The sequence below is a fragment of the Rana temporaria genome, chromosome 12 (assembly GCF_905171775.1).
Source record: "Rana temporaria chromosome 12, aRanTem1.1, whole genome shotgun sequence".
Classification (NCBI taxonomy): domain Eukaryota; kingdom Metazoa; phylum Chordata; class Amphibia; order Anura; family Ranidae; genus Rana; species Rana temporaria.
This window is the reverse complement of record NC_053500.1, coordinates 102288441-102303775: the sequence shown is the minus strand read 5'-3', so window position 1 is coordinate 102303775 and position 15335 is coordinate 102288441. Positions and strand designations below refer to the sequence as shown.

Here is a 15335-nt window from a genome sequence, read left to right as displayed (position 1 = left end):
TATTGTGACTATAGACCTGGAGCTCAAACAAACCATGCCATCCACCTTGTAGACACTGGTATAAAACTGATGTGCTTCCTTTATGGGAGGGGTTATATAGGGATCACTTCCTTTCTAAAGATCTTTGAACTACCAGTGTCCATTTACCTGGCGATGAAGTATAACCTAGCAGGTAATGATTAGCCTGACTGTGTCCCATGATGTATGAAAAAGAAAGCGGCCTTGCAAAAAAGAGTCAAAGAGCACCACTTGTTTTTAAATTAAAACACTGCATTTGTTTACATTACAAATTCGCATTTAAAAAAGTATGCTTAGACAATTTTCTTTTCTTGCTGAAATCGTAGAAGGTTCAGGTGGTCTTCCGGAGAGGCTGTAGAATTGCGGTTACTAAAGGAATCTATGTTGACTTAATGTTCATTTATGTTGACGTCAACGCAAGACTCTTCTAAATCGGTCTGAAATCGACAGTTTCTCCAAATAGTCTGCCATTTGGTACAATCAGAGATATGTTTTTTATACTGCCTGTGTGTTGTTCCAAGGGTGTCCAATAGTCTGCTAGATAAATGAAGCTTTGTTTTGGGCAATGTCAGTGGCCATATCAGTTAATAAAGTACACTGAATGCCAACTTCTGCAGTTAGAGGACCATGTTGTGTTTCTTTATTTTTACATCCAAACAATGGCAAGGTACCACTTCTTTTGTTCTTGGTTTGGACATTTATATTGACCATTATGCCTCTTGATACTCTAAATCTTTTTTTGGGTCTTCCAAACATGTTAGGCGTTGACGTTCTGATACCATTGGCAACCATGAACATATTCTCGGCAGAATTAGGACAAGTGTTTGTCAGTGATGAAGAATTCAGAGAATGCCATTGAGTGTAATCATCTGCAAGGAAAGACTCATCATCCAGATCTTTAGCAGTATGAATTGTGCTCTCTTCATAATGCCCCTCTGTAGTAACATCTGGATTGTCACTACTTTCACTTTTAATAGCAACATTGAACTCAGCTGTAGGGGAAGATTTATCTAGAACTTCGGCAGCATGAACTGTGCTCATTTGTGCACAATGCCCGTTTGAAATATTATCATCTGAATCATAACCATTTTCACTTTTAATAGTGACATTGGGAATGTGATCATTGGCAGGGGGAAATTCATTCAGAACGTTGGCAGTGTGAAATGTGCTTACTTCTGCACAATGCCTGTTTTGAATAACATCATCTGGATCATCATCAATTTCACTTTTAATTGTAACATTGAGAGTGTGATCATCGGCAAAGGGTAAAGATTTATCCAGAGCTTTAGTAGTGTGAAATGTGCTTACTTCTGCACAATGCCTCTTTGCAGCAACATCATCCAAATCAATAATTGCACTATTATAAACAATGAAAAACATGTTTGGGATAGCATTTTTCTTTAATAAAATTTTACTGCCAACCTGGTGGTACATATCTGAAGAAAAATGTTTGGAGCACATTCGATAAGAATCATTTTGCTTCCCTTCTATTATTTTTAAAACGGCTTGATCTAGGTCATTTTCATCAAACTGTCCTGTATTCCTAAGCCATATTCTTATGCGGTCCTTGTCCTTGGGAAAAACATGGAACTTCAAATTAGGTTCCTTTCTTCTCCAATGTGAGCGACATGTTGCCACTATACATGAAGGCATATTTATCTATGTGTTGCTTTTATTGACCAGATAGTGGTGTCTTGTAATATCCCCTCTATTTATGTTTCTTGTGCTTTTGAAGTTGTGCAAGCAAAGACAATATGTAGTAAAAAATAAATAAATGATCCTTGTAGAAGCCGAGATGACATAGATGATAATTTACTTGATATGCTCCTTGAAGTTAATGCCAAGTATTCTTTGGTCATTTTAACTAAATTTTCTTTAGCAAACTGAACAAAAAGATTTTCAATTGCGGTAGAGTCCTCTTCTTTTTTCCCCCAAAGAACTATTCAAGAAATAACAATGTAATTAGAAACGTATAACAATGCACATATTAGGGAAATTAAAAGCTGCAAGATTAAAGCAAGTTGATACTCACCTTGAGGTCAACTTGGGGAACGTATTGTCATGCATGCATTTTAAAAAGCCTCTTGTGGGACATGTACACTGCAATGTTTCAGGAAGTAGCCCTCTTCCTTCTTGGCATCTTTGGTTCACTGACCTGATTATGAAACACAACATTTTTATTTATACAAAAACTATGTCAACTTTAGGTGGAAGATATGTCACATGAGAGAACTTGGTATATAGTTTGTGCCAATCCATGGGGGAGTCGTAGATAGAGTTTACCTTCTGTAGGTTCTTGCATTTCATAGGATAAACTGGTGGCAGCGAAAGGTCTGTAGCAACATACATGGGGTTAAGCACTGGCCACACCTTTCCCCCACCTGGGGTATAATCTTTCTTTCCCTGGGATGGAAAAAGTGGGTGTGTGTTGGGGAAAGAATGCATGTGGGCGGTGATAAAACATATCCGCAGGTCTGAGCGGAGACACAACTAGCCATGAAGTTCAATAACTTTGTTAGATTTTAGACTGATTATTTAGCCCTGTGAGGCAATTTCTTGCTCTTGTTTGCTGCAACACTGATGAATAACGTGAGCAGGAAGCCTTTAAACACACTTTTAGGCTGGGTTCACACTGCTGTGTGGAGCAGCTCACAGCAGGGGTTAGGTGTGTTCCCGTCCACTGTTTCAGGTCCGAATTTGTGGCTGAATTGGGACTAGAAGACGCACAGGACTCCTGTGCAATTCTCACCGCAGCATTCCCAGAGCCGTGTGAACCAGCTCCATTGAGAGCCAGTCAGTCTCCTGAAATGCGAATTGGAATGCGGGAAAAAACACATCCAATTCGCAATAGTGTGAACCCAGCCTCAAGTCTAGTTCACACCTCTGTGAGCTCTCCGCTTTAAACCTGATGTCCACATATCACCACAATTATCCCTAATCAATTTGGGAGAGAGCGAGTTACAAAGTGGTCTGCCAGCTCCTAATGGTCTCATAACAGTGCAGGGAGGTGGCGGCTTGGTACTTTAATGCACCCATTCTTTAAAAATGAGTACATAGGAGTTTTTTTTGTAGTAGAGAGCCACCGCTGCCCAATGATGGGAATGAGCTGCTTCTCACGTCTGTACACATGCGGTTCCACAGATTGGCATGTTGCCGATTCCCTGCCCTACGAGCCCTGCTCCTCACCTCCGTAGAGACCGTGGAAGCTGCACTATTGGCAATAGCTCCACGGCGGATTCTGACGCTCCCCCAACCTCCCTGATTGGGAGACTTGTGAACACAGAGGCAGGAAGGAGGTGTCTGGAGCTCCATCTGCTTGGAGCATGCCCTTCTCCCTCTCTTGCCAGTACCCCGGGAGGAAGCTGAATGTTGAGGGAGGACACCCAAGGCCCCTTTAACTCAGAGCCCACTAGTATTAAGGGTCTCTCTGGCTGCAGCTCTGGAGACTAGGCCAAGGTAAAGAGAGGGGGCTTTTGGAACCCCTGAATAAAAGAAAACCAGCTAGGACACTATGCTGAAGTCCCGGGCCCCCTGAACGAGGCTACTTAAAGATCCTGGACTTATATTTAACCTCCTGGGCGGTGTTCCCGAGTCTGACTCGGGGTGAGATTTTTGGGCTAGGATCGGTAACCCCGAGTCAGACTCGGGCTCGCCTCGCTGGATGTACAGGGAGTTTTACTTACCTTGTCCCTGGATCCAGCGATGCCACCGCGCTGTGTGAGCGAGCAGGTCCTCGCTCGATTCACACAGTGCCTCCGTGTGACGCCGATCTCCGTTCCCTGCGACGTTACGACGCACGGGGACGGAGAACGGCGCCAAATTCAAAAAAGTAAACAAACACTATACATACAGTATACTGTAATCTTATAGATTACAGTACTGTATGTAAAAAAAAACACACCCCCCTTGTCCCTAGTGGTCTGTCCTGTGTCATGCATGTCATTTTGTATAATAAAAACGTTTCTTTCTCCCTGCAAACTGTAGATTGTCCATAGCAACCAAAAGTGTCCCTTTATGTCAAAAATAGTTTTAGATCAGCTAAAAACCAGCGATAATAAATTATAATCACTTGCAGAATTGTGCGATAGCGATTTGTAGGGAAATTCGTCATAAAAAAAAAAAAATAATGACAGCAACAATTCTGCAACTGAGCACATTTCAGTGATTTTGATTTGATTACATTATTGAATATTTTTTATTATAATTATATTATTATTTGTTATAATTATTTATAATTATTTATTATATTATAATTTATAATTTTGTTTTTAAAAAAATGTCATACCCGGGATGCCTATTAGAAGCTTGTTTGGTCAGATTTAAGTGAGTTATTTCTAAAAATGACAGACCTACAATATAAAACGCCAAATTTCCTTGCAAATAATGGTACCGCTTTCAGCATGTTTTTTCTGAAAGAATCATACCGCCAGGGAGGTTAAGGCCTGGGGCCAGCCAATTAAAGAAATTTATATTATTCTTGTATACGTTTTTTTTCTTAATTACACTGTGAGACTCCTGTTACTGGACTACATGTAGATGTATACAGGACTTTAGAAGTTCATAGAGTTGGGGGCTGAGTGGGAAAGTGCAATAAAGTGGGGCCTGAGGAAATTAGTCAAATCAGTGGCTCATTAGGAGATAGTCCAGCCTGCTAACTATACAGCGAAGACACAGATCGAGATTTCCCCCTCTGTCTGAGTGTTTAGCCCCTCAGACATTGACTAACTCAATTTACCCACTCGCTCTCCATATAAAAAAAAAAAACAAGGATGGTGGAAGATGAGGGGCAAATAAAAAAAAAAAGTGTTGGTAAATCAACTCAACCCGCCGCTAGCCCTGGGGGGTATCCAGCGATACATGTCAGCAGAATTAAGTATGTCTGATGAGGGAGCTGGTACCCCCCGACAAGGTGTATCCTCACAGACCGGGACAAGTAGACAAAAACTGACAGTAGAAGCTACAACTGTAAGGTCCAATGGCCTGGGGTTTACTCCACAAAGCATGGGAGGTAACCCCAAAAAAAAGGGCCCAAAACACAAAAGGGTGATCCGCTTTACCAGCAGAGGAGAAAGCAGGGCTTGAGGAAGCACAAGCAAATATGCCCTTACTTAAAGAAGTCCTAGCAGAGATGCTGTCCAAAATTGAAATCTCCCTAAAAATGGACAGTACGGCAGTCCGTGCAGAGATAGGGTGGAAGAGATGGTGGAAAAGGCTGGATATGCATGACCAGATTCTGGAGGAGATAAGTGAACAGATTAAGTCATTACAGAGGACTAAGAGATCCCTTTTATACAAAATCGAGGACCAAAAAAAAAAAAAAAATGAATCCGGTGCAAAAATCTGCGAATAAGAGGTTTACCACAGCTATAAAGAAGAAGAGTTACCGGTTGTAATGAGGGGGCTATTTAATCCCATCCTGGGAAAGGAGGCCTCAAAAATATAAAAAATTGACAGAGTTCATAGGGTGATGATACCAAAGCCAAGCTGCCGACATCCCAAGAGACGTGATCATTGGGTTCCATTATGTAGAGGAGAAAATAAAAATAATGGAAAAAAGCACCGTTTGGAAGTTGGAACTTCCGTTGAGGGTGTGGAGCTTAAAATATATGCAGATTTATCGTCAGAAAACCTGACAAGGAGGCTCCTTAAACCCCCCAACAGAGAAAATGCGGGCATTTAATGTCATTTAAAGGGGAAAAAGGATGGACACACTGCAGTTTAATTCCCTGAGGACTTGGAGGATTTTTGCAGCAAGCTGGAAATTAAACCCCCAGCCCTTCTGGGTTGGGAGGAGAAAAAGGAAATATTGGGCTCCCTAAGGAACAAGCAATGGACTCGGCTTGGGTAGAAGAATTTTATTTCTGTCAATGAGACCTAGTCAGATCCCTCAACTCACAACTAATTGATCCTTTTTCTTTCCTACAGGTGGAGACCATTGAGAGGAGTTCTTACCCTAAAGAATGAAATAAGTAAAAGACAGTATAACTTAAATGTGAAAAAAAGAAAATGGGATAATGGGGGCGGCGGGAGTACGGGGGGAGGGATTGGGTGGCTGGAGGTTACAGTGGTGGTTATGGTCGGAAGTGTGAGGAGTGGTTACCCCCGCGAACAGGGGTGTCCAAACTTTGTTCATAGAGGCCAGATTTGATGAAGTGAACATGCGTGAGGGCCGAACATTTTTCCTGACATTCTTTGAACCGTTAAAATTCGGTCCAAGTGTGTTAGTTCGATCACTAATACACTGTCCAACAAGAATTTCCTTGCCTTTGTTGTGCTCGTTCCCGACACACAGACGAATGCTCTGCTCTTTAGGGGTACCGTTAATTCTTAATTGTACCCCACACATTGGAAAACATGGGGTGCTTTTGGTGCAGTGCAATAAAAAAAAAAAAGTCAGGGACTTTCCCTGCATTTTTGTGGGTAGGGAAGCCCATTGAAAATGAATGGGCTGCCCTACACGCAGCACACAGCCAAACAGATGTGAACCAAGGGCTTGTTCACATGTCAGGTTGGAGGGGCAGTAAAAGCACATGGTTGAGCTGTTTTTACCACCCCCAACTTCTCCCCTATAGCTGCAGAGGCAGCAGCTGGGGGTGTACACATGCTGTGGCTGTAGCTGGAGGTATACCCAGGCTGAATGGGGCTGCACTGCAACTACCCCGCAACTGTGTGCATTGCACGGTTGCAGTATAGTGATGCTGCATTTAAGGGCTTAAAACAGGTGGTGAGGAGGCAACATACTGCCTCTTTAGCACCTGTCAAATGCCTCTGAAAAGCGATCTCTGCATGGATTGCTTTTCAGAGGAGCAGCAGTCCTGGCTGCTATCCTGGTACAGGAATGGGGGGGTCCGGATTAAAAGTAACATACATACACACACATGCAGACACACACACATGCAGACAAATGCACGCTCGCACATACACATGCACAGACACATGTATAAAGCCCTTTTCAAACTAATCTAGATTCTAGCACAAGCACAGTACCTTCCAGTTTCCTCATTCAGCCGGGTACTGCAGGGGATCGGGCTCATCCGACAGTCCTCTCTCCTGATCTCGCGGCACATCTGAGAACCTCTGAAAGGCTGGTTTAGATAACCAGGCGGGTCGTTCAGAACCAGACCGCGGTTGGCCCTTGGGCCGGACTTTGGACATACCTGCCCTAGAAGGTATGGGCAGAAGGCGATACCTAGGTAGATACCGCCAGATCTGTACAAGGAACAGGAAGTGGTACATGTTCAACCCTTTATAGGGATAGTACTCCTGGAAGGGGACAGGAGGGGGGGGATGATTTTTTTTTGTACGTTTGGCGGCTTTTTTTTTCCCCATCCTCTCCCGCCTTCAGGAACCCACAATGGTAAAGGTCTGGCCAGACACTCCTTGGGTACACTATGGCTCTGATAAACTTAGTGACTTACAATGTTAGAGGCATAAATACTTTCAGTAAAAGATACAAGCTATATAAAGAACTACACTATTATGCAGTAAATGTGATATGTCTACAAGAGACACATCACACATGCCTCTGAGTATAGAATTAACTCTCATCTCTTCCCGAAGTGTTTTTTTTGAGATTCAACGTCAAGCCGCTAGTGGGGAGTAGCAACTGTATTTGATAAAAGTTCTGTCTTTGTACTAAGACCCCCTTCACATTGGAGAGTTTCCAGGCCTTAGCGGCAAAGCATGCTAGCGGCAGAGGAAAGGGTTAAAAGCGCCCGTGTTTTGGCACTTCAGCAGCGCTGCCCATTAATTTCAATGGGCAGGCTGTTTTGGGAGCGGTGTATGCACCGCTGCCGCAACACCCCAAAGATGCTGCTTGCAGGACTTTTTTCCCCGTCCTGCAAGCACCCTGCCCCAGTGTGAAAGCACTTTGGCTTTCACACTGGGTAGGCAGAAGACGCGCTTAACAGGTGCTATTTTAGCACTACAATGCCTAAAAACCGCCCCAGTATGAAAGCAGTCTAAAGGAGCAGCTGGCAGACCCTGAGGGAAGGATTTTGTTCTTTAAAAGGGAGAATATTTAATATGGAATGTACTATTGCAGACATCTATTCCCCGAATCCAAGAACCAAATAAGTTCTTGAACAAAGCTCTTAAAAAGGTTAAAGAAGGGAAACTTATTGTAACAGGAGATTAGGGCTGCAACCAACGATTATTTTCATAATCGATTAGTTGGCCGATTATTGTTTCGATTAATCGGATAATAGCCTTAAAAAAATAAAAAATAAAAGTGGCTGCATATGCAGACAATGTAATCTTTTATATTTCCAATCTTAGGATAACACTACCGATTGTGTTGGAGGAGCTGGACAAGTACGAGAAGAAGATCTCAAACTTTAAAAAAACAGCCAAGTCAGAGATCGTGAACATAATAAACCTCAAAGAAAGAACAGCAGGCAATAAAACCTAAATTCCCCTTTGTATGGTGCAGGGAGGAACTAGGATCCCTCAAACTTTGCAGATTTATTTGGGGGGGGGGGGGGGGGGAAATCGCCAAGCTCTACTATTTGCCTTTAGTAAATCAACCCCATAATGTTATGCCCAATGTCAATGAACATGAGCAGCACCAAATTATTTTTTCACAAAAAGCGTTGTGAAGTAAAATATAAATGCATTAGGGCTGAAGGAACAGACTTGTGCCAAGGCTGCAGACATACCGTCAGAGGCAGTTTCCAATGCAGTGTATGCATGTGGCAAGGATCCCAATGTAACTTCACATAGCCAAAGGGGTATAAATAGGTGGCCTACACAGCCCATACCCACCCCAACCATAGGCTTCTGGCTAAATAAGCTTTCAGCTGTGCTAAACCAATGTAAAGTGCTAAATGCCAATTCGACAAATGCTGCATCACACGATTCATTAAAAATACAGTAATAAAGTGCATCGTATTAGTCAGTGCAAAATAATCTTATAAAGTGCAATGGTAAGCAATAAATGAATGTTTTATCAAGAAAACCTTCACTGATGGATAAATCTTCATATATGTCACCCAGTGGAAAGTGAGCAATGAACGAGACGCACCCCGGTTTTCGTACATCACGGCGGTGGAAAGCTCGCTGGACTTACTAGCGGTGTAGTGTCACATTCCGCTCCCTATCACAGAATGCTCCGGAAGTGACATTTTGTCGCCGCCATCTTGCTACACCCCAAACTCCTGCACAGTAATGATAGAGTGAGAAGGGGGCAAGCGGACATCTTGTTACACCCACCAGAGTTTTAGATTTCACAGTTATTTTCAACACAAAATTGAGCTTATATGCTTAAATACAGTATTTGGAAATCGGACGGACAGTTTAAATGTTAAATTTTAAAAGCAGCAGCAAACCTGCTGACCTTACATGGTTGATGTGACAGAACACCTCCGATTTTCACATTTAACATGTAAACAGTCTGTCGGATTTCAAAATACTGTATTTAAGCATATAAGCTCCGTTTTGTGTTGAAAATAACTGTGAAATCTAAAACTCTGGTGGGTGTAACAAGATGTCCGCTTGCCCCCTTCTCACTCTATCATTACTGTGCATGAGTGTAGCAAGATGGCGGCGACGGAACGTCACTTCCAGGTCAATCTCTGATGGGGAGCAGAATGTGACAAGACAGCGGAAGCTGAATGGCTGCAAACACCAAATGCCTGGTGATACACGCTCTATTCCCAGTGCCAAGACAAGGCACTAAAATATGTAAGCGGCCATTTGGCTTTTTGTATTTTACCTTTATTATTAAGTAGTTTTACCCTATGGTGCCTTGTTTATCTGTCTTTTAATGGGCTACATTGGTGGAGTAATACAAGGTTCCCAGCCATATCAATACAGCAGCAAGACTCCCAATTCACTTATTACTGTGCATACTGACCTGCTTTTTAATTAAAGAGGTCATTGTTGATCTACTGAGTAGGCATTTCACTCACTTTCCACTGGGTGACATACAGGTCATTCTCAAAAAATTAGCATATTGTGATAAAGTTCATTATTTTCTGTAATGTACTGATAAACATTAGACTTTCATATATTTTAGATTCATTACACACAACTGAAGTAGTTCAAGCCTTTTTATTGTTTTAATATTGATGATTTTGGCATACAGCTCATGAAAACCCAAAATTCCTATCTCAAAAAATTAGCATATTTCATCCGACCAATAAAAGAAGTGTTTTTAATAAAAAAAAGTCAACCTTCAAATAATTCTGTTCAGTTATGCACTCAATACTTGGTCGGGAATCCTTTTGCAGAAATGACTGCTTCAATGCGGCGTGGCATGGAGGCAATCAGCCTGTGGCACTGCTGAGGTGTTATGGAGGCCCAGGATGCTTCGGTAGCGGCTTTAAGCTCATCCAGAGTGTTGGGTCTTGCGTCTCTCAACTTTCTCTTCCCAATATCCCACAGATTCTCTATGGGGTTCAGGTCAGGAGAGTTGGCAGGCCAATTGAGCACAGTAATACCATGGTCAGTAAACCATTTACCAGTGGTTTTGGCACTGTGAGCAGGTGCCAGGTCGTGCTGAAAAATTAAATCTTCATAAAGCTTTTCAGCAGATGGAAGCATGAAGTGCTCCAAAATCTCCTGATAGCTAGCTGCATTCACCCTGCCCTTGATAAAACACAGTGGACCAACACCAGCAGCTGACATGGCACCTCAAACCATCACTGACTGTGGGTACTTGACACTGGATTTCAGGCATTTTGGCATTTCCCTCTCCCCAGTCTTCCTCCAGACTCTGGCACCTTGATTACCGAATGACATGCAAAATTTGCTTTCATCCGAAAAAAGTACTTTGGACCACTGAGCAACAGTCCAGTGTTGCTTCTCTGTAGCCCAGGTCAGGCGCTTCTGCCGCTGTTTCTGGTTCAAAAGTGGCTTGACCTGGGGAATGCGGCACCTGTAGCCCATTTCCTGCACACGCCTGTACACGGTGGCTCTGGATGTTTCTACTCCAGACTCAGTCCACTGCTTCCGCAGGTCCCCCAAAGTCTGGAATCGGTCCTTCTCCACAATCTTCCTCAGGGTCCGGTCACCTCTTCTCGTTGTGCAGCGTTTTCTACCACACTTTTTCCTTCCCACAGACTTCCCACCGAGGTGCCTTGATACAGCACTCTGGGAACAGCCCATTTTGTTCAGAAATTTCTTTCTGTGTCTTACCCTCTTGCTTGAGGGTGTCAATGATGGCCTTCTGGACAGCAGTCAGGTCGGCAGTCTTACCCATGATTGCGGTTTGGAGTAATGAACCAGGCTGGGAGTTTTTAAAAGCCTCAGGAATCTTTTGCAGGTGTTTAGAGTTAATTAGTTGATTCAGATGATTAGGTTAAGAGCTCGTTTAGAGAACCTTTTCATGATATGCTAATTTTTTGAGATAGGAATTTTGGGTTTTCATGAGCTGTATGCCAAAATCATCAATATTAAAACAATAAAAGGCTTGAACTACTTCAGTTGTGTGTAATGAATCTAAAATATATGAAAGTCTAATGTTTATCAGTACATTACAGAAAATAATGAACCTTATCACAATATGCTAATTTTTTTTGAATGACCTGTATATGAAGTTTTATACATCAGTGTAGGTGCACAGAATCCAAGTTGAAGCATAATATATCTATGGACTTTTCTTGATGAAACATTCATTTATTGCTTACCATTGCACTTTATACGATTATTTTGCACCGACTACTACTATGCACTTTATTACTGTTTTATTAATGAATCATGTGATACATTATTCGAATGAGCATTTAGCACTTTACATCGGTTTAGCACAGCTAATTAGAATATTAGTGCCCCCTATATTTCACTAGTCAAAGTTAGCGCATTGTACTTTTCTGGGGAGCAGCTTTCTCTTTGCATTATATATTTTAACTATATCCCACAGCGCAAAGTTCTTTCTTTTGTGTAAATAAGCTTTCACCAAGGCTGAAAAGCGCAAAAATTCAATTTTTAAAGGTGTTTGTAAAGGCTGAAGGTAAAAAAAAAACGATCATGTTGGAAATTCACCATTGGCTGCAAGCACTGATCAGTGTGTTCTGGTAGATGATACAAAAAAATCACTGGCGCTCTATGGGAAAAAAACTTTTGTCCAACAACATACATAAAAACCCTCGTGTGGGCTGTGAACAGCCAGTGCTGCAGGATTCCAGGTACCCTGAAGTACCAGTCATACACAAAAACACAAAAAGGAACTCTGCGCTCATGAAAGTTCACCAATTTAAATCAGCTCAAAATAATGAGGAAAAAAACATCCAATAAAAACTCTATATTTGGGAAGATCCAGTCCTTTTAATAGAAAGCAATTTTCAAAATTTCCACAGCACAGTCCAAAATGTATAATATACAAAATAGAAAGTAGTTCCCAAAGCCTGTGTAACTCTAGCACACTCTCAGGGCTTCAAAGGGTTAAAACTTGCGGTTTCAGTTTGGGCTGTCTATCATGACAGAATCAGCGAAGGCAATAGTAGCAGTACATTACCCAGCCGGTGTGAACATAGAACGAGTATCACTCCCCCTGAGTGGAACCGGACGATCCGGGGTCACGGTCACCTTCCTGTGCGGGTCTGGAAGCGCCGGCAGACCCGATGTATTCAGCCGCCGGGGACACAGCACGGGAAGGCCAATGGCAGAGGACGCTCTCCCTGGGTGAGCACACTGACATCTCACGTCATTCGGTCATGATAGACAGCCCAAACTGAAACCGCAAGTTTTAACCCTTTGAAGCCCTGAGAGTGTGCTAGAGTTACACAGGCTTTGGGAACTACTTTCTATTTTGTATACTATACATTTTGGACTGTGCTGTGGAAATTTTGAAAATTGCTTTCTATTAAAAGGACTGGATCTTCCCAAATATAGAGTTTTTATTGGATGTTTTTTTCCTCATTATTTTGAGCTGATTTAAATTGGTGAACTTTCATGAGCGCAGAGTTCCTTTTTGTGTTTTTGTTCTGGTAGATGGGCAATCCCTCTGTCAGAACACAACAGCTCAGCGGGGAAGATCACCACACTATCATCACTTAGAGGCCATACACATTACAATATCAGTGAGCCTTTTGGCTAGGACCAGAGGAATTTTTGTTCCTGGCCGGAGATCGCATTGCACGGTGGCCACTTTCCACTCACCATTCCCACCTTCCTTTCCCCCCGTGTTTGTCACGTTTTTGTCTTTTTTTTTGTTTGGTGCACTGCACTTTATGTGTGGCGAGTAGGGTGCTGGTCCTCGGGCCTGCTGTGAAAGTCTTGGGAGTGGGTGGACATGGCCTTCTGGCTTAGTTCGCCCGCTCTCCCCCTTCGGGGGAGCCTCACCGAGGAGGGTTCTGTTTCGGCAGTCCCTCCGAGGATGTTGGGTCCTTGTGGCTTCGGCTGCTTGGACCATGTTGGGTCCTTGTGGCTTCAGCTGCTTGGACCATGTTGGGTCCTTGTGGCTTCAGCTGCTTGGACCATGTTGGGTCCTTGTGGCTTCAGCTGCTTGGACCATGTTGGGTCCTTGTGGCTTCAGCTGCTTGGACCATGTTGGGTCCTTGTGGCTTCAGCTGCTTGGACCATGTTGGGTCCTTGTGGCTTCAGCTGCTTGGACCATGTTGGGTCCTTGTGGCTTCAGCTGCTTGGACCATGTTGGGTCCTTGTGGCTTCAGCTGCTTGGACCATGTTGGGTCCTTGTGGCTTCGGCTGCTTGGACCATGTTGGGTCCTTGTGGCTTCGGCTGCTTGGACCATGTTGGGTCCTTGTGGCTTCGGCTGCTTGGACCATGTTGGGTCCTTGTGGCTTCGGCTGCTTGGACCATGTTGGGTCCTTGTGGCTTCGGCTGCTTGGACCATGTTGGGTCCTTGTGGCTTCGGCTGCTTGGACCATGTTGGGTCCTTGTGGCTTCAGCTGCTTGGACCATGTTGGGTCCTTGTGGCTTCGGCTGCATGGATCACAGACCACTCTTTTCCCTGCCAGGAGCCTAACGCCCCGGGGGATTAGAGCCGGCCCCTTTTCAGAGGGCCAATTGACGATGCACCCGTCACAGTTTTTTTATGTCACTCTTTAGGTGTGTGCACATTTTTCCTGCACCAGGTGAAGTTTTTGGGTTGTGTTATGCACGCCACAGGCTTTTCAATAGAAAAAAAAATCAGTGCAATTTAGCGCAGCTGTAAAATGCAGATCAATGGTAGGACATCTGTAAAACAATAATTGTGTCCTATTTACACCATAATGTTGCATTGCACTAAAATGCATGTCAACGGACAACTTTAAAAATACGTCCAAAACGGTTGAAGTGTACCTGCATTTTAGCGCTAGTCAGTGTGAATTGCCCCTTTCACATTGAGGCGTTTTTAATGCGGTACATCGCTAAAAATAGTGCCGCTATACCGCATGAAAAAAACCTGCCCTGTAGTGTTCAATGTGAAAGCCCGAAGGCTTTCACATTGAAGCGGTGCGCTAGCAGGAGCGCTCCAAAAGTCCTGCTAGCCGCATCTTTACCGTAGTATAGGAGCGGTGTGTTCACCACTCCTATACCGCGCCTTCCCATTGAACTCAATGGGAAAGCGCGGTAATACCGCCCGCAAACCCCACCGCTAGCGCCCGAATATCGCGGTAAATACGACGAATAGCGCGGCTATACCGTCACCGCGGCTGCACGCCTCAATGTGAAAGCAGCCTTAGTGCACCAACCAGTCCACTGGGTTAAAAAAAAAAAAATGACGCGTGTACCCAGCTGGCAACAAACAACCCCCTTTGATCACAAAAAGGAATGCCTTTTTTACTTACCTAAACCCACATTTTCAGGTCCTAAACCTCCACTCCTCTGTTATCTTATGGCTGGGCTCTCCTTCTGATGCCCACATCACTGCCTGCACTCTCACAGCTGCACAGTGTGATCTCATGTAGAATATGTGGCCGCCTATTACTATGGATGCTCAGTTGGGAGATGGCTGTTGTACCCCACCCCCACAGTACAGAACAGAGGGAGGTGGGGTGACACCATGGGGCGTCGGGTGTCACCGCTTCAAAGGGGGGCGGCAGAATAATAGAAACATAGACTTTCAGGAGATATTGAGGAGATACCGGGACTGCTTTGCCTTTTCTAGCATGCACAGGGTGAGAAAAGAGGGTCTTCCCCCACAGAGACAGACAACGCAGCTTCTATGCATTGCTCTGCTCTCAGCTTCCACAAAGAAACGGGCAAAGCTAATGACAAGTTTTCCTGACGCTCATATTCTCATTCTATGGGCACGTTTACAGCACGGCTCACCTCAACATACAAGGACAGCGGCTCCACGGCAAACTGGACCTCACTATCGCATCTCCCACGTGACCGAAATGCAACCACGCCCACAGGAACCAACTAAAGGTTC

The 15335-nt window shown here is 43.8% G+C and overlaps 1 protein-coding gene across 2 annotated transcripts; it reads right to left on the bottom strand.

The window, feature by feature from the left end:
- Positions 1–237: 237 nt before the first annotated feature.
- On the bottom strand, positions 238–15328 carry LOC120918416. 2 transcript variants are annotated; one of them, XM_040329964.1, is made up of 3 exons: positions 15233–15328; positions 2051–2173; positions 238–1957 (listed from the first exon to the last, which is right to left on the bottom strand). In XM_040329964.1, exon 3 carries the CDS (start codon positions 1669–1671, stop codon positions 556–558), a length of 1116 nt encoding a protein of 371 aa, XP_040185898.1. In that variant the 5' UTR covers positions 1672–1957; positions 2051–2173; positions 15233–15328; the 3' UTR covers positions 238–555. The 2 variants fall into 2 exon arrangements, with proteins under 2 accessions (XP_040185898.1, XP_040185899.1); XM_040329965.1 differs by lacking the exon at positions 15233–15328 and adding an exon at positions 14749–15226.
- Between the last annotated feature and the right edge of the window lie 7 nt (positions 15329–15335).